Source organism: Magnolia sinica, chromosome 17 (assembly GCF_029962835.1).
Source record: "Magnolia sinica isolate HGM2019 chromosome 17, MsV1, whole genome shotgun sequence".
Classification (NCBI taxonomy): domain Eukaryota; kingdom Viridiplantae; phylum Streptophyta; class Magnoliopsida; order Magnoliales; family Magnoliaceae; genus Magnolia; species Magnolia sinica.
In genome coordinates this window covers 44678370-44698710 of record NC_080589.1, presented here as the reverse complement: position 1 = coordinate 44698710, position 20341 = coordinate 44678370, and the positions used below count along the sequence as shown (strand labels likewise).

The window sequence follows — 20341 nt, the reverse complement described above, 5'->3', positions numbered from 1 at the left end:
CATGATGCAGAAAACCTAATAAAAGGGTGGCTTACCAAAGTGACGTCACCAAGTTCTGTGAGCCCATCATGATGTGTTGTCACCGTTTATCGATTTGGGGAGATCATTTTAAGTCATGACCCCAAAAATGAAGTAGATCTAAAGCTCGAGTGGACCCATTACAAAAGTGTCAATGGGACTCTTACACATTGTTAGCCAAGAATAGAGTTGTACATGAGTCGAACTGAGTCAAGCTTGGCCCAGCTCTGCTGCGTTCGGCCAGCAGGTTACCCTGCTCGAACTCAGCTCAGCTCGGTCTTCAAGTCTGATTAGCCGGCTCGGCCAGCAGCACGGGCAGTTCGAGCCTAAGAGTTGAGTTCTGAGTTTAGGTTTCAGGGTTTTTAACATATATATATATATATATATATATATATATATATATATATATATATATATATATATATATATATAAATATTTACAAAATATTTATATTAAGTGAACCCGATTCGAGTCGAATCGATTCGAACATAATTTAGTTTGAGTCAAAAGTTCCGAGCCGAGTCGAGCTCTGAACTCGAAAGTTTTTCGAGCTCAAAAAATCAGCTTGACTCAGCTCAAATCTAGTTTCGAGTCGAGTCAAGTCAAGCTGTTTTGAGCCGAGTTGAGCAAGTTAACCAGCTAACTCAGTTCGTGTTTCGAATACTGTCTCATCATGGTTGGGGCTCTCCATGTAGTAACCAGCTAACTCAGTTCGTGTTTCGGATGCTGTCTTATCAAGGCCTCCCTGTTTGGCAACATGGTACACGTGCCAAATATTCTCGTCTACACATGCACAAGATCAAAAGAACAATGCAACTACGCGGCCCCCATCTATAGATGGGCCACAAGAATCAAACAATTCCACCCATCTGGTGCAAAAATGAACTGGCGAAGGAAAAAAAAAAAAAATCCATTAAAGGTAGAGAGATGCATCAGTACACTCGTAGCACTATCATTCATCAGAAAACCCAGTCTATCAACCAAACAATATTTAATTGTTCCCTAGAAAATATTAAGCCAATTCTAATATTTCTCAATAAACACAAAATCAGTGAATGAATTCCCCAACAACCAAACAACCCTCAAAAGCAAGGCAGATCAGGAATGGATTTGATCATCTGATCAGTGAGATTTTTGCATAGTGCCACATAAAAAGTGATCTGGACAAAATAGATAGTTCAGATCTATCGATTGGACTGTTCCAGTGATAGTTGCAACCAGGAGCATTGTAATTTATAGTGCTCAACACAATACAGACTCGATGCTATACAACTCAAGAAGCACATTCAAGAGTATCGTTCACAGAAAAAAAGAATCTACATTATAGCTGAAACCTGTTTTTAAGAATGCAGCCATAATCGATCATGCAGCCTTTCTTCTCCAGCACCAAGCATCTCATCAACCCTTTCGCCATCTCGGAAGAAATGGAAAGTGGGTGTGTAACGTATATTCTGTGTAGTTTCAGGACATTCATCAATGTCTGCATATAAAAATGATAGCTTTGGGAATTCGTTACTCAGCTCACAGAAAGTAGGAAGGATCTGGCTGCAAACACGGCACCTGCATGCATATGATGACTTGTCAGAATCACGAAGATAGACAAGCACTATATTCTCATGTTCATATATTACACTCAGTTTGATTGTTGCTGCAAATGCACTTAGATATTATTCCAGTGTCGCTGACTTGCATACCAAATAGGATCCGGTTGCGTGCCACTTAAAACTGAGGTTTCCTCATTTTAGTTAAACACACTTATGCATTAGTGATCATATTTCTTTTTAGTAAGGCTGTGTTTGGTTGCACCAAATATCAACACGGCCATAAGGATTAAGAGTAATCTTGATAACCAACAATCATGATCTCTATTACATAGTCGTGAATTGTGATGATCTAAAATAAGATGAACTCGTTTTTAAGTGGGGTAGGAGCCTATCAGATTTACAAGTTCACTGTCCAAACCATTGAACTGATGAGCTCCAAACACAGATGGGAGAAAACCTGGCAAGCTTCAAAATTGGTAGATCCTAACCCTTCAATATTCGGCCTTATTTTTTTGCTGATTGAGAACTCTTGCTGCAGTTTCCTCTTTACTGTGCATTTTTAGGCCACAGTTCAAAGGATTGGGATCCTCCAATCTGGATGGTTTCTGGTTTGGATCTTCCTGGATGGTGTCTGGGGCATCCCCCCATGCATGGTGGGGCCCTTCAATGGATTGTATTACCAAACCATGGGTTCCACATGCATAAATCTTGTGCAGGCAAACTATGGTTTTTAATGATGAGCAAGACCATTAAATTCTTTATTAGTCAATGCCACCAATCTGCCAAAGAAACAATATGGACTGATTGGCAGCATATGATGGTGCAGACTCAAACCAAGCATTTAATCCAAAAGTCAGAGCCCTCTTATGATTTGAACTAGTGTTATGAGGTAATAAGCAATGTTTAAAAAACAAAAATTAAATAAGGGGAGAGAAGTGAATGGTCAAGACCATTTTGAAGCGGAACTAGGCATAAAAGCAGAGTGCAGTTTCACTGAAGACCCGAGTCAACTGATGATTACCCATTTTCTTTTAGGGATTTTTCAAAAGATCCACCTTTTTATTAGACAAAACCCCTGATTAAATTTAGGGTTAGATTTTTCCCACCTGCATTTTCATGCAATCTCATTGTGCCACTCTCCATCGTATTGAAGTCATGGCTGTCCTTGTGTTGTCATGAAAATACCCCTCCACAAAAATGATGCAAAAACCCAATGAAACATGAATGTGTTTTCTACCAAAATGATCCGAGTATGAGTGCACCTGCATTCTGTCATTATTGTAATGTCCAGAGGTGCCCAAGTGCATCATCTAGACCATTGAGTGATGGATTTTCACATGCATGCATGTCCCACTTTTTCAGTGATCTAGGCCATTGATATGACGGTGGATAGTACTGCAACCCAAACAGTTTATGCTATGTAGCACAGTCCTTGACAGAGAGGAATTATACAGAAGGATTCATGTAGCCAACCCCAAGTAGTTGGGATAACGCTTGGATGATAATGATGCATGGAGCCCATGTTTCCAGTGATCCAGATCATTGAAATTATTGTTGCCACTCACTATTTAAATTTTGAACATTTGAACTATAGTATAGTGATCCAAAACATGACTGATAGACCAAAACCATATTCTCCTTACATGTGGTGTGTGAGTGATACAGGCATTGTTCAAAGTATCCCCGATATTATCCATATCTCCAACTCGGCGATACCGATAACACTAATAGCGATACTAATAAATTGGTAGTATAAAAAATTCCAGGTATCAGCAATGTTTCACTAAGTATCACCAATGTATCAATATCACTAATGCATCGCCCCTATATTTTCGACTTTGTAAATTCCAAGCGTCGCTTGTATTGCCAATTTATCGATATCGCCAATTTTTTTGACTGTATAAATTTCAAGTGTCGCTTGTGTCGCCAATGTATCAGCAATATTTCGATAATATCGCCAATGTACTGCTATCACCGAAAATCTGTTTATTAAAAAAAAAATTCAATTTCTATTTTTTTATGAGTGTATAGTTGTATGTTGTGATCAATTTGTCAACGATATTATCGTTATCGCAACATGGGCGATATCGAGACCATAATCTTTCATTTCCTTTTCAGTTGTCGACGATTTCTCAACAAAATATCATTTGTCGATATTCTAAAATATCAATAGATGTTTGGATGGAAGGTTGGGTTGGATAGATGGGATGGTTGGATTGATTTCTTAAGACAACATATGCTTTTAGGCCCCCCATAAAATGGAAACTTATATGCATTCTTTTTGCAATTTTTTTATTCCTAAATATGTAAATGTGAATTTTAGCATCAATTGAAGTTTCACTAAAAATTTCCACTATTTCCCCGTGTTTCCCTGCATTTCCCGTTATTGGCGCTACCGATATTGTTTTTGTATCCCCAGCCAGCGAAACTTGTATCGATACCGGTACTTTGATCATTGGATATAGAATCTTCATCTAGTGGGCCCCACATTTCACATACCATGGCTAAAAGCACGCTAGTCTGGTCATCGATGGGCCACACATGTTTGTTGAATGTGAACTATATGTCAATATTTATTAGCAATCCATTTTCTTCATACCACGGGGCCCACTTGATGGCAAGACTGTATGTTGCACGTGTCTAAATATATACGTCCATCCCTCTTTTGATTATCATTTTAAGGCTAGATCAAAAGAGACGAGAAAAGTCAATGAGAGAATCAATCTCCATCATCAGTCTTCAGATGGCCTATGATCAAACCATTCCACGACCCAAATTTTCAACAAATTATGTGTAGATTGTTATTTTCAACCTTGGAGGACAGTGATTGTGATCATGTGAAGAGTGGGCCACTAGCATGTCTCCCACATGAAGTCCTCCGGTTGTGTGACTCTCATATTACAACAGCTTCTTTTAGAGAGCTTTTCTCTGACGTCTTAATTATTCAAATAGAACTAAAATTATAATTACTATTTCCATCACTTCTCTTGCAGCCCACTTGTGGGATCAAATGATGTCCAAACCACATGAAATTGGACCCATTTGAAAGCATTAAGTTAGCTTCCCAGTGATCCCAAGATAATGCAATTCCGACCCAAATAAGCAAGTTATGGATGATTTTCTTAGCATTTGTATGGTTGTGACGGGAATAAGGAATTTTGTTGTCATTTGCAATATTTTCTTAAAATAGATGGCTAGGATTAGAAGTTAGGAGGTGGAATGAAGGGTGTAGATTGGTTAAGTTTTAGACTATGTATTGATTGTAATGGGTATCTTAATTATTTTTGCTTATAAAGAAAGAACTCTCTATGCGGAAACTAACAGATTGTTTTTCTGAGAAAATTTCTTGCAAGTTTGTGTGTGATTGTGAGATTATTCTCCTGCTCGAACTGCTCGCAGAGGTGTATTTCCAAGCTTTTGGTTTTCCGTTCCTGAGACACTCGCAAGGACCCAAAAATCCAGCCCAATCAACATGATTTATCACCAAATCACTCGCCGAATTTCAGCATTGGTTATCAATTGCAATCTCCATTGTTGATCTCCATGATCATTACAGATGATCATGTGTGTCGTTTCCAACAATATGAATGGTCATCATCAATTTGAGTGGAGATTGGGAATAGGAAGAGGATGATGGAAAAAGTTAGATGAGAGAAGGGCATCACTAGCACCAATTTCGAGCTGATATTCTTCTTCTTCGCAATCGCCCTGATCATCCACATCCTCATCAAAATCGCCAATTACGAGAACCTTATTTCGCTCTTTCATATGGAACTAGTAAGCGAAATGACCATATCCTTGGCATTTGTAACATCGTAATTGCTCACCTACCCTTGAACTAGTACTAGCTAGACCTTTGCCCTTAACAACTCTATTAGTGGATTAAGTACCACTAGAGGCTTTGTATTGACTCCCAGAATTAGGCTTGGCTCCTTGGGGAGTGGTCTAGACCTTTGCCCTTAACATCTCTATTAGTAGATTAAGTACCACTAGGGGCATTGTATTGACTCCCAGAATTAGGCTTGGCTCCTTGGGGAGTGGTCTTGACATTAGATTCTCGATATTCGAATCGCCTCACGAATTACAGTTTTATATACCACTCAAGTTCTTGCACCACTTGATAGGCATGCTCTAGGGTGCTGATGTCGTGAAGAATGAGCTCACACTAAAGCTTGGATCGGAGCTCCATTTTGAAATGGGAAAGGGTCACTATCGGGTCCTCCTCAATGATACAATGCATCATATATTCATCAAACTTGGCAATGTAATCAGTCACAAGCATTGATCCCTGACGAAAAGATTACCACTGGTCTAAAAGCTTCTAGCGGTAAGAGAGAGGAATGTACTTTTCCTTTAAGATCTCTTTCATCTCGGCCCACAATGAGATCACAGACATCTCCATCTTCCGCTCAATATTCATCCAAAAAAACGTGGCTTGGCCCACCAACTTCATCTTGGTGAACCTCACCCGACGACGATTGGACATATCGCAGAACTCAAAGTAATGATCCATGTTCGAAAGCCAATTGAGAAAGGCCTTGGAGTCTAGGCAAACATCATAACTCAGTGCCTCAACTTTCACGCTTTTCATTACTCACTCATCAGGATCATGGTGATCCTAATACTCTCTAATGGGTGGCTGGGTACGCACCCCACCACAGCCAACGCCTCGACCACGACCTCTTCCACGTCCTCCAACTTGACCTCCCATTTGAGATTGGCCACCTTCTCCATCGTCGGGGATTGTCTAGAGGGAAGTTTCCAACTTGGATTATGCGAGTATTTGTCACCGTCGGTTGGTTGTTGGTGGCTCTACTTTGGGCCTCAAGAGCTGCAAGACGATTACTCGTGCCATTAATAGCCTCAGTAAACTATTTGAAACTTCATTGTAGAGTGTGGACCAAAACCACGCCCAATACAAGTAGGCATAAACCAGGGATCTAATGAGGAACCTAAGAACTAAAAACTCTAGATGCAATGTGATGAGAATGGAAAGACTGTTAACCCTAGACATGACAATATGAAAACCTACCCTAAATGCAACATGAAAGTCCTATGCTAACCTAGTTTCTGATACTAAATTTTGATGCAGGACGGATGGTCTAACCTAAGATGAAGCAATAAAATCAAATAACAAATTAATTAGAGAAATCAAAGCATGAAATAAATCTAATCTATCACAAATTTAAAGAATTCAAGTATCAAATATACTCGAGTTCAAACCAAATAATAATCTCGCAATGAGATCTTAGAAGATATAAATCAATTAGGACCTATGGAATGTAGGATTTTCAATTAGCATAGGGATTAATATTAATTCAAAGGGAATCACTTAACCTTGTTAGGGTTTTGGTAGGTTAGGATTCATTAGGGGACTAGGAGTTAGGGAGTTGAATTAGGGTTTTAGGATTATGGAAACCAATGTTTTAAATATGAACGATATTGGCCGATATATCTCACGATATATCTTGTATCCCACTTGCGTGATACGATACGCAAGTAGTGCCAATATATCCCACATGTTCGATCCGGTGAGCATTTTCAATTTCCAATCCTTATTTTTTTTGTTGAAATTATGTTAAATTGGTGTCAAATGGTTATAAATCCATTGGTTCTTCATATTTTGAATGAAAAATCATGGAGTTTGATCTTTGATTTGGATATTCATTGGTTCTTCATGTTCTCCATGTTTTTTGTTTCGAAATTTTTCCTTCAACCAACTGTCAATTGAGACTAATTTCAAAGTATTTAGGATTATCTGATGAAATGATCACATACACTCTAATTTCAAAATTTGAGTGTAGGTGATCTAATTTGGGGAAAATTCAAAATTTCCCCAAATTTCTCTCAAATTGCTTGCAATGTTGCACTCCAAACATGAAATCAAGCATGTATGAGGGTTGATCTACTTATTTGTTAAGTCCTTGTCAATTTTCAGAAAATAAAAATAATTTTTAATTAAAATTTAATAATTTTTTATTAAACTATTAATTTTTTTTTGAAATTCCCTTCAACCAGTTATCAATTGAGACTAATTTCAAAGTATTTGGGAGTGTTTGATGAAATGATCATCACATACACAAATGTTATGCATTCAGTTTGAATATAGTTGCGTTAGTTTAGTCAGACAACGCATAGCTTAGAACCATATATAAAGAAAACCTATTATGTTGACTTCTTTTTTGAGATGTTATGATTTAAAAGTGTGTATTAAGGTCTTTTTTTAACAATCCCTAAAGTTCCATCGAAAATTCAACCATTTTCCTATTGTTTCCCCATGTTTCCCAAAAAGTGTGATAAATTACCCAATACAAACGACAAATCCCATGGAAACTAAGATTTAGGAATTAGGGTTTCAGATTAAGGAAGCTAGGATTTGGGAAATAAGGGTTTCGAGAATTTGGAGACTTTGGGTTAGGGTTTTAGGTTTTGGAAATTAGGGTTAAGGATTGGAGATTTGGGGTTTAGGGGATGGGGATTTAGGGTAGGGATTAGGGATTTAGGGTTTTGGGGTCGAAGGATCAAGGACCCAAAGAGAGAAGTAAGGAGAAAAGGGACTGGCCGTATGGACGGCCGTACAGATGTGTCCGTATATTCGTACGGACAATGTCGGTTGTACGATTTGGGTACGGTCTAGGTTTAGACGATTTTGAGATAATGGGGATGGGATTTAGATGGAAACAAAACGAAAAGAAAGAAGTAGAGAAATGGAGGGAAATAGAGAGAGAGAGAGAGAGAGAGAGAGAGAGAGAGAGAGAGAGAAGGGAAAAGTGAAGAGAATACCTTGAAGTAAGAAAATACGAGAGAGATAAGTTGAAATCACTCCATGGCTTCACACCAACTCCAATCACAAAAGGTTTTCTTCACTCGAAAAAAAATTAAAATTAAAATTAAAAAAATTCAATTATTATTAGGTCACCTTTAATAGGTCTTTTGGTTTTTTTTACAAAAATACCCATATTGCTAAAAAAAAATGTCCAAATACCCCTTATTTCAATTAAAACATAAAATAGCCCAAAAGAAACTAAAAAGAAAAGTTCTCCACTAATGGACAATGTCCAAAACAGTCTACATGTCCACAATGTATCCATCATCCAACGGTCTAAGGTGATCCAACGGTCTAAATGTGTCCAATAAGCTCCTATATGAAGCCTACATGCATCTTCCCAATGTGGGGGCCTTCAAAGATGCATAAACATGTATGAGGGATCTTCCAACACAGCTACGTACTCAATCCATGGCCCATATAATGATCATCCAACCATAGAGATGTTGGAACCGGGGCCAAAGATCTCCTCCTCTGGTATACTCTGAATTGTGCTTGGACGTCCTCATCAGTTCCACTTCTCAACCTATTTTTCAACTTGCGCTCCTTAGATGCCAAGACCCGCAATGGGTTAAAGACACCCTCATTGAATTCAAGAAATCATTTAGTGTCTCCTTTGGGAACAAGGATGATGACTACATAGCTCTCTTCCAATTCTTCTAAGCTAGAGGTCCTTTGGCAGCCAAGAGGCAAGAAAATCCCATTAGTCTCCTAAAGGATGGAGAGAGTTGCTTAGTCTTAAATCCTCTATCAATTATGAATTAGCATCGAGCTCCAAAAGCTCGAAGAAAGGTCACAAGACTGCTCTCGTTTCCCGATGAAGATTCTTTCTTAGAATGTACATGGCTTGGGAAGGGGTCCAAAAACCCTCACATTAAAAGTATGTGTAAAAGATATGAAGCCCACATGATTGCCTTTTTAGGAAACAAAGCTCCAACCTGTGAACAGAGTTGTTTTTAACCCTCTGTGTTGTGCTCACAAAGATTGGCTCTCTCTAGACGCGACTAGGTCCTCAAGTGGTATTAGTGGCTTGGGATTTCAGAACTTGGTCAAAATTAGACTCCCTAATTGGTAAGTTCTCAGTCTCTGTGGTTCTCCAATGCCCCTCCTTTAGTTTCTCTTGGATTTTCTAGGCGGTCTATATGCCTTGTGTAGCCACCTTGAGGCACCTATTGTGGGATGATCTAAATGTGATTCGTGCTAAATGGCCCCACCCCCGGTGCCTCACAGGTGACTTCAACGTCATTCATTTTTCTTTCGAGAAATCGACAGGTGGTCGCCTCACTTGTAGGCAATAGCATGAAATCCTTCTCTAATTGAGTACCCATGACTTGGTGGACCTCCCTCTTTTTAGACATTAAATTTACCTAGTCTAATGGTCAAAATCCCTCGATCTCTCTCATCTCGATGGATTCTTGTTTCCCCTTATTGGTTGGATGCCTTCCCCAGGGTTACCCAATGCGTGTTTCCCGTCGTCTCGATAGTTTGAGTTATCTTGGCTAGAATTTGAGGGTTTTCCTCTTTACTCGGTAACTGGTGATGTTCATTTTCTATGTCAGGTGAGGTCAATCTCATCCTTAGCCAAAATCTCAAACTCCTCAAATTTGCTTTGATCAATTGGAGGAAGTCCTTCCTCAACGATCTTAAGGTGGAAATTAGAAGGCTTTTGTCTAAGATCCAGCTCCTGGACTCTCAAGGAAGAGACCGGTCCCCTATTTGACACTGACAGGGATCTAAGATCTTCTTTGCTTACTCCAAAAGGATTGAGCAAGAAGAAATCTAGTGGGGACAATGCTTGCATGCTCCATGGCTCAAAGAAGGTGACAAAAAAACCCATTTCTTCCACAACATTGCCAGCACTAGAGCCCAAAACAAATCTAACTAGTGTTTTTATTTATGGCTTTAAGGTCGAGGACAAACAACAGGTTTGTGATCACATCATCTCCTTTAGTAATTTGCTTACCTCTAATAGTTCGACTAGGCCTACTTTGGACAACCTTGATTTCTCCCAAATCTCTTCCAAGGATGCCTCCACCTTTGAGTCTCCTTCTTTAAATATAAGATTAAGGATGCGGTGTTCTCCTTGGGCAAAGACAAGGACCCTAGCTCGGAAGGGTTTTCATTGACTTTTTTCCAAGTCCTTTGGGGTGCGATGATATATGATTTATCAATTTCATCTCTGAGTTTTCCAACTTTGATCAACTACTTAAATCTATGGGTGCTTCTTTCATTACTCTCATTACCAAAATTGATAGTGCTGCTAATCTCAAGGATTTTTGCCCGATTAGCCTTCTGGGGGGGGACCTTACAAGATTAGGACCAAAGTTCGCATTCATTCCCTCTATCTCTCATATCCTGTTTGTGGATGATACTTTGCTTTTTTTGTGATGCTTTTGTGGTTGCGGTTAATAATCTCCATAAATTTGTTGAATGCTTCAAAGTTGTTTCAAGCCTTAAGGTGAACCTTTTTAAAAGCGAAATGCTTGGCATCAATCTCTCCCCCAATGACCTTGCTCGGCTGGCTGAGGTGTTTGGATATAAGACTAGTTCTTTCCCTCCACCAACCTGGGATTGCCTCTTGTATTGGGAAACTAGCTAACCACTTGTGGACGTTGTCATTGAATGGGTCGAAAGGAAATTGTCCACCTAGAAGTGTCGTTACCTATTCCTGGGCGGTCGCCTTACCCTCATTAAGGCGGCCCTTTCTAATCTCCCAACCTACTTCATTTCCCTTTACGGATGTCCCAAGGCGGTTTTATCCAAGTTGGAAAAGCTCAAAAGAAACTTCTTGTGACCAAAGGCCATAAATTCAACCTGTTTAAATGGTCCGAGGTCTGTAAAGCCCTCTCGGAGAGAAGTGCAAGTATTTGGGATTTACCGCTTTTAATTTGGCTCTTCTAGGCAAATGGATTGGGCATTTTTGCTCTAAGTCGGGTTCCTGGTGGAGAGATATTGTTGCTAGTAAGTACGGCCTTGCAGATGGGGGTTGGTTCACTAAGGCTTCCTCTCTTTACAGATCTTTCGATGTCTAGAAGGCCATTTCTACCTTGCTTACCAAGATGCAACATTGTTTCTCTCCCTGGGTAACAGTTTGAGTATTCGTTTCTAGTCAGACACCTAAGCCTCACGTAGGCCTTTTCGATCTATGTTACCTAAGCTTCCTCTCTTTACGGATCTTCCGATGTTTAGAAGGTCATTTCTACACTGCTTCCCTAGATGCAACATCGTTTCTCTCTCCCTAGATGAAGGGAAAACACAAATCTTAGCTTGATTGAAAACTTTGTGGCCCCAAGAAGTTTTTTAATGGTGGTCATTGAATGACCGTTGTTTCCTATGTTGTGGTCCACCTGAGATTTAGATCCACCTCATTTTTTGGCTCATGCCCTAAACTGATCTGTCAAAATGGATGGATAGCCTAGATATACAATGCATGCATAGAGGTGGCCCCCACGGTAGGGGTCCCACCCACCACTTTGGATCCGGGTGCGACGGTGAGTCGCGTCCTAGTTTCTAAGAGTGCAACTTCGTTGCGGCCCAAGAACCATCTGTGTGGGTAGGACCCTGATTGTAGGGTCCACCTGGATGTATGCATTGCATATCCACGCCATCTATCTATTTTGCCAGCTTATTCTAGGGCACGGTCAAAAAAATGAAGTAGATACAAATTCAGGTGGACCACACTACAGGACACAATGGTCACTAAGCCCCCACCATTAAAAACTTACCAAGGTCCACTATAATGTTTATTGACCATCCAACTTGTTGATAAGGTCGCATAGACCTGGATGAAAGGGAAAAACAAATATCAGCTTGATCAAAAACTTTTGTGGCCCATAACCATTGTTTCTTGTCATGTGGTCCACCTGAACTTTGTATCTGCTTCAGTTTTGGGACCATGCCTTAAAATAAGTTGGCAAAACATATGGATGGCATGGATGTACAATGCATACATCGAGGTGGGCCCTACGGTCAGGGTCCCACCCACATCGTTGGTTCTAGTGTCATAGCCAAGTTATGTTAGATTTTCAATCAAGTCGCGCTAGATTTTCAAGACGACGAGGAGTTCGTTTTAACTATTTCGCGATTTATGGTTACCATTATGCATTGCGAGACTAGGCCCACATATAGTAATATTTTGATGATTGGATCCGTCTTTTATCTTGGAGATTGAATAGATCGGTCTCACAATCCAAAATTCTTGATGAATAGACAAGACAATATATTTTTATAAATAGCTTAAATTCAATGGCGTAGTGTAGATTCAACTCATCAAGTCAACGATCAGTGTAGTGATCTAAGTATAATTATTGGCTCCTTACAATTCTCACGAGTTCCATGTAATGGACGACTCTTATCATCTGAGCATATCTATATGTGGGCCCCATGGGGCAATGCATCATTCATGCTAGTTAGCTTCTTGAGATAGATCAAAGGAAATATAGAAGAACATTCATCATCACGTGTTTATTGATTCTGAATTCATTTACATCCCCACATTTTCTTTAATTCCAAAAACAAAGTACATCGAATTGATGTAATGGAAGGAAAGGAATGTACTCCACTAGCAATTTCAACAGCATTTCGGTTCGAAAAGTGTCTGTTGCGATGACAAAAGAGTTGTGCGGATTCGAGATCCCTTGTTCCACGTCAATATGCATAGGATATGCGCATAGGAGAAAAATTCACGGAAAAATCTAAAAAGATCGTTGTCGCACAGCAGATGGACCATTGGGAGTCTTGTTGCACAACTAGTGGAATTCATTGCGCGGGCAATGGGATGCATTGCGCGGCGCGCAATATGATCGTGTGGCATGGGCGTGCAACAAGTTAACATCCTGCAAGCTACCTGGTAGCGGTGCCACTCTGACTCTGAGAGCTCCCGAGTACCTCTCTCACTTCTCTGATGATGTCAATGAGGGGGGGGAGGGGTATTTATAGGCTTCCGCATGTGTGAGCCTCGATTTCCGCACAACGGAACCTGCACACAACAGAATCTCCACACAACGAAATCCTGCGCACAACGGAACCCTCCGCACCACGGAATCCTCCGCACAATAAGCTGGGGCGACTCCTGTGAACTAGTGTATTTTTGTGCCCCAACATAGGCATCTCTTGAAGTTTCATTGAAAAATTCCACTATTCCCTGCAATTCCGGTTATCGACGATATTATCAACAATAACGATATTGTATCTTTATCTCTGACCAGCGAAACTTGTAGCGATATCGATAACTCGAACACTGGATCCACCTAAGATGTGGATTTGACTCATTTTTGGGCTCCTACACTAAAATGATCTTGCAAAATAGATGGACGACATAGATAAAACACATTACATCATAGTGGGGCCCATAGAGCACCAAAGGTGGACCACTCCTGAGTCTTGACTCACACAAGGTTATCGGTATCTTCTCTGTCAAAAGGGCTCTCAAAGGAATTTGGGGAAAAGGGGTTTCTGGAACCCATGATTTGAAAACCTCCAAATCCTATCCAAAATCCACCTTATTACCCAAGATTCGTCGAAATCCATCTTCCTTCTAAAATATGTCATATAATCGAAGAAACAAAAGAGAAATTGCAGGTTTTTTCGTACCTATGGAAGACAAGCCCATGGTTGTCGATCAATCTACGATTGGCCCACCAAATTCTATTTGAGATCAACCAATCCTCGCGTACAGGTACCGAAAATCACACTCTCATAGATCTTCAAATAAGATCAAAATGAAAGTTATTCTTCCCCTTTTCAAAAAAAAATCACTTATTTACATTGTTCCAAAATTTTGCCTAACAGTGATTTTGATGTTGAAAACCCATTTTATTGTGTAAAACGAAGAAAAAAAAAATCGTCGAATTTTCAACGACATTTGGAAGAGATACAATATTGGTGGGTTTGGCAATAATATTGAATTTTCACTAACAACTGAAACACTAATTGTACCTAACATTCTTTTTGCCCAATGTGGTCATACGAGTATAAGATCTCTGAAAAATGAAAGCCGCACGAGGCCCCGCTTCCCAACAACTGACATGGGTTAAAGTACAACTTTTTTTTAAAGAAAACAACACTTATTAATTTGCCCACCAAAAGGTAGGAAAAGAATACAACACTATGTTACATTAAAAGAGGCAACCTTGTATGCATTTACATGGGGAGCCCAACCCTTAACAAGACCCATAACTCTATTAATCACCCCATCCACCATGGACCTCCCATTTCTAAAATGCCCAGATTGCCCAGAGAATAGCTATAACGAGAAGCCTACAAATGAATTTGTTAGTCCTCCCACCACCTACTCCGTACCATGACCAAAGAAGAGCCTCCACCAATTCTGGCATACCAGTCAAAGTGCAAATATTGTAATCATGTGTCAAAGAGCATAGGGTGTCTCGTTTGAAGGAACACCTAATAGGGGGGCACATCAAAACGTTGTAGACTGCCCACATGTTCCAAAGGAGGTGAGAGCACAGACAATAGAGTTGTTGTAGAAATGGGTGATAATGAGAGATGACATTAAAGAGAGCACGTCCGATACAAGGTCTTAGGGCAGTAGAGGACGACAAATAGGACCATGATTATAGACGAGCTCTTGAGTCGTCCCCGCGAGAGGAGTGAGATAAGGACCAAATGAAGCGGCGGGAAGCACGTAGGCCCACTTTTAAGGAGTCCATGCAGGAAGCTAGTGGCGTGATTAGAGCAAAGACAACACAACTGACACTCCAATTGACCTTAATCACAAGCTTGTAAGTAATCAAGGAAATGCAGAAGATTGGTTGGAAATTTTATTTACTTAATTATTACTCGACCAGACATATCCTATGCAATGAGCATGGTAAAAGCCAATTCATTAGTTCTCAAGAGTACCTCATATGGAAAAAGTTATTCAAAAATAGCATTCCTTCAAAGAAGCACTAGGTTAAGGAATTTTGTATAAATGGAATGGCCATCTTCAAGTCATAGGATATTCAAATGCAGACAAGGTGAGTTCTTTAGCTGATAAATGATCCACTAATGGATATTGTACATTTGTAGGAGAAATCTAGTCACATGAAAGAGCAAGAAGCGATGTGGTGGCCAATTCAAGTGGTGAAGCAAAATACGAAACAATGACTCAGACCTCCTATGAGTTTATGTGGATCAAGAAATTGTTGCAAGAAATGGAATTTATAGTGCACTTTTTTTGTTTAACGCACACTCCCTCACACCCACACACACCACAATGGGCACTCGAACACATGGCCTTAGTGTTGAAACTCTTGTAAGTCTACCACTAAGCCATGAGCAAGAAATTGTTACAACAAATGGAATTTATGGTGCACCTACCTATGCAGTTATTTTTTGACAATCAGGCCACTTCACACATAACAAACAATCCGGTTTATCACAAAAGAACAAAACGCATCGAAGTTGACTATTACTTCATACGTGAGAAAGTTTTCAGTGGGGAAATCTCTACTCCATATGTTCAGTCTCAGGACCAAGGCTTCTCATTCCACTCAGGTCACACATATATTCCAAGCTTGGTATATATCATATATATGCTCCAGCTTGAGGGGGAGTGTTAATGAATGTGATGTAGGCCTACATAGGCCCACTTAGATTAATTATTTTGGTATAGGACATAAGAGGGATTTTTTTTTCTTTTGTTATTAATGGCATTTTTGTAATTATGAAACTTTATAATATAAAAAGAAGGGGCATGAACCCTAACTTCAGCCCTTTCTCCTCTCTTTACCTTCTCTCCTCTCCTCTCTTTCTTATTCTTTGTTCCATCTGTTTTTCCACTAATTTACAATCACCATTCAAAAAAGAAAAAAGCAGAAAAAATAAAACTAAAATGCAGAATATTAAACAAATAAATATGCATATGAAGCACAGAAGGGGTGAGAAAAGATGGCCTACCAAGATGCACCATAGTTGATGACTGCCTGCAAACAGAATTTGTAACCCAGGATAAGAATACATGCTTTATGAAACTTGCCCATTTCTAGTAATTAATCAAAAAACAAAAACATGAACATTGGAATCATTCAGCAATTCCATGCAAAATAAAAGTATATTAGTAAAAATTAAGGGGGATAAAAAGGAATACAAAAAAGAAACAGAACCAACTGTTGGTTATCCTTTCTTCTTGAATTCTTTAAATTTCAGGAATTGAAGAAAGAGAAAAACAAGAAAGCAATGAGGTAACTATCATTTGCTTTTCCCCCATTTATTAAAATTTAGTAACTCATCCACTTTATAAGATATACATGCACGTCAATCTAGATTATTCAAATTGCCGAGCACAGCTAGAAAAACACCCTGACAGCCATGATCGTAGTGATCTGATTTCATTCATTCAAAATAAGAACACCAACAGGTGACCATTTTCATTTTGCCCATCCATTTAACGGCCACCAATTGGATGGTGAGGATCATCCAATCAGCACAATTTTCAAGTGATGCTCCGGCCCCAAATGGGCCCTTGACTCGAAAAGTCTTGATCGACATATGTGCATGCCACATGTATGATGGAACTGTGGAAAGTGTAAAATTTTAATAAAAGGCCGGATTATGATGAGAGTTTACTACATTTCTCAAGTTGTGGCCTCATGCACCACACTCAGCCATACACATCAATCCACACTGTGTAAATCAATCATAGCCCAAAATTCGCTTTGACAGAATGATCCTGAATGCCTAACTAACCAAATTGGTGACATTCAAATATGTGGTTGAAAAGAAAATGGTCACAGTCCAAATGCAATGAATGAAATCAGATGGCTAAAATGTATCAAACAATGTGAATTTCAGGCTATGCTTCCCCACAATGACGCCGATTGCTGTGATTGATGCAGAGTTGTTTGGTTGCATGGAAATTTAAGACAAGAATATCCTTGTCCAAGGATCCTGAAACAATGTGCGGATGCAGAATTCACTTGAGACAAGGCTGTCCACACAAAATGAAATTTGTGCTGTCCAAGGAGGGAGGCCGGAATGCAGCTGTCCAAGACATGGGAGTCCCAAAAAATGTGTTCCATTCCACGTTCCTGATTGCACCCACACTCCACCAAGTGCAACCTATTCTACTTGGACTGGATTCCATGGACAACCCTATCCGTGAGGCTAAACACAATACATGGACGTGCACATCCTTGTCTTAAGCGAGTTGTCCGCACATCTAAACAATCCCTAAACATATTTCAAACCTCTTGTGGTGGATAAGATACCACAAATTAAGCAAGTGCTGATGAAGAGTCACAAATAGTCTCACCCTCATTTCAAAAACAGTGGCAAATGAGGCAACAGAATCTAGCCCCAATTTTTATTTTTTGAGGGATAAAAGAAATTTTATTAAAGCCCCGTTTACGAAGAAGGTGGGAAAAGAATACAAATACTAAGAGACCCACAAGATTTACAGCCCTAACACTGCCTTAATATAATCAACCTCAACATTCAAAAGCGCCACGCACCTAGACACGGAAGCTTTGATAGAAACCACCAAGACTTCACACGAGCCTGAAGAATTCCTGAAACAGTGTCTATTCCTCTCACCCAAATGATCCACCACACAACAGGTAAAATTAGTTGCCATATTGCCTAAGCTTTTTTAGGAACCCATCCCCCATGCCAAGCCCAAATGAGGTCAGAAACTGAACGCAGCATGGACCACATCATGCCAAATAATGAAAGAAAACGGGTCCCCACCGTGAACGTGAACAGGCACGAAATGAAGAGGTGGTAGATGGATTCAACTTCTTGTTTGCATAAACAACACATTCGGAATAACTGTACCCCACTTCTGAAGATTATCAATCGTTAGCACTTTCTTTCAACCCACCAAGTAGCAATCTTTAGAGGCGCTCCGTAAAACCAGAAGTGATAAGCATAAGCCCCATTAGAACTCATTGACTCCGGGCAAAGCATATGATAGAAAGAGCAAACTATAAAACGACCCAATTTATGGTTGGCCCAAACCATGGAATCGGCCTCTTCAGATGGCAAAAACAAAGGCGTGCTAATAGAAAGCAAAGCTCTTCCGTCTCCTCATCCGAAAATTCCTTCTACACAAGGGCATCCGACAAACCAAAGATCCACTATAAGAAAAACATCCTGACAGTTTTAAGTCATCAGAAATTGCAACAGAAGCCAAGTTAGGGATATCACATTTCAATAGATGGTCACCACACCAAGAGTCTTTCCAGAATCTGATTCTAGCGTCGTCCCCCAAGGAAAAGGAAATACCTTCCTTCATCTTCCCTCTTAAAGCCGAAATCGATTTCCAAATGTGAGAGGCCCTCTACTACCATTTTAGTTAATTATATTCCTTATATCTGAGGTTTGCCCATGCCCACTTGTTCCAATCTCCTTGTGTACCTTTACAAGCAACACACGTGCCAATTTAGCAAGCACATGGGGACATCTACTAGGCACATAAGGTGGCCCCAACAACGAAGATGAATATTAGAAGAATTAGGATGGTGTACATGGTCCCGCATGCACACTGAATGTGGAAAGTTGGCAATTCGAACTGTCCATTCTGTTTGTGTTGGAGGGCCCAATTGATGAGTGGACCAACCTCATTTGTGTATGTTCATCTCTATGGCGGTGCTACCAGCAACCTAATTGATGTCTAATGCCAGGTTGGCAAATGCGCTTATAAAGGTGCATTTGAAGACGATGTATGTGGAGCTCGCGGACCTTTTTTTTAATGGTAGGACCTCTTCTTTATCTTCTTTGCAAGCAACAATGCCTAGTTGCTGTGAGTAAGTAAGCAAGGGTTCCCACTCCATTCTGGACACGCGTGGGTAAAGAAGCTAGTCCAGGAGAATAGAATTCATCTTGCCACATGCAATATTAGAACATTGACAAGTAAGAGTATGGAGTCAGTAGATACAATGAGACAAAGGAGAGTTAACATAGCTTGCTTTCAAGAGACCAAGTGGAAAGAGATCAAAACTAGAAAAATTAATGAACATAAACTTAGGTATGTAGGAAAGGACAAAATATAAATGGGGTAGGTTAGTGGTAACAAAGATTTAAAGGATTAAGTTGTAGATGCCAGGAGAGTAAGATAGGATTTTATTGATAAAACTTGTGTTAGGAGAGGAGATCATCATTCATCAATGTTATTAGTACATATGCGCCACAGATTGGGTTAAAGGATAGAATCAAGAGATGGTTCTAAAAGGATATGGATGGACTAATGCAAGGAATTTCAAACGGAGAGAGGATATTTGTAGGAGACGGCGTCATTGATCATGCAGGAAAAGAAAGTAGATGATATGAGAGGGTCTGGTTTGGGGAGAAGAATTGAGATAGGGGATGCTATCCTTAAGTTCACTATGGCAGACAATCTAGCTCTCTAGCAAACACATACGTTAAAAATAGAGAGAGACATTTAATAACTTTCAAAAGTGGATCATATACAAGCCAAATAGATTTCCTTCAACTTAGTAAAAGAGAAATATGTAAAATTGCAAGGTTATGCTAGGAGAGTCTGAGTACACAACATAGGTTAATGGTTATGGATGTTTACATTAAGCGATGGAAGAAAGGAAGTGAAATTAATAAGTGTCCAAAAACTAGGTGATGGAATTTAAAAGACAAGAAAACATTATTATTAAGAAATAAATTGATGGGAGAAGGAAAGTGGAATATCAAGGATGAAGTAAATGTTATGTTGAATAACATGGTTGAGTGCATTAGGAAAGTGATAAAAAAATGGTTTAGGGGTATATAGAGGGAAAAGTCAATTATATAAGGAAACTTTGTGATGGAATGAGGATGTAGAAAATGTTAATCACGAGAAATGCTTATGTTTTAGAGCCTGCAAGGGACTAGAAATGATGAAAATTTTGAACGATATGGAAATGCCAAAAAGATTGCTAAGAAAGTGGTAAGTGATGCTAAACCTAAGGCTTATGATAATATTTACAATAAATTGGGGATAAAAGAAGGTAAAAAAGATGT

At 39.6% G+C, this 20341-nt stretch overlaps 1 protein-coding gene across 1 annotated transcript in view; it reads right to left on the bottom strand.

The window, feature by feature from the left end:
* Positions 1-974: 974 nt before the first annotated feature.
* Positions 975-20341, bottom strand: part of LOC131230805 (thioredoxin-like 3-3) — a 34675-nt gene continuing 15308 nt past the window's right edge. Inside the window, exons 2-3 of the mRNA XM_058226795.1 lie at positions 16289-16314; positions 975-1579 (exon numbers count right to left, since the gene is read on the bottom strand). Coding sequence (XP_058082778.1) covers positions 1360-1579; positions 16289-16314 — 246 coding nt within the window. The 3' untranslated portion in view covers positions 975-1359. The remainder of the gene's footprint in view (positions 1580-16288; positions 16315-20341) is intronic.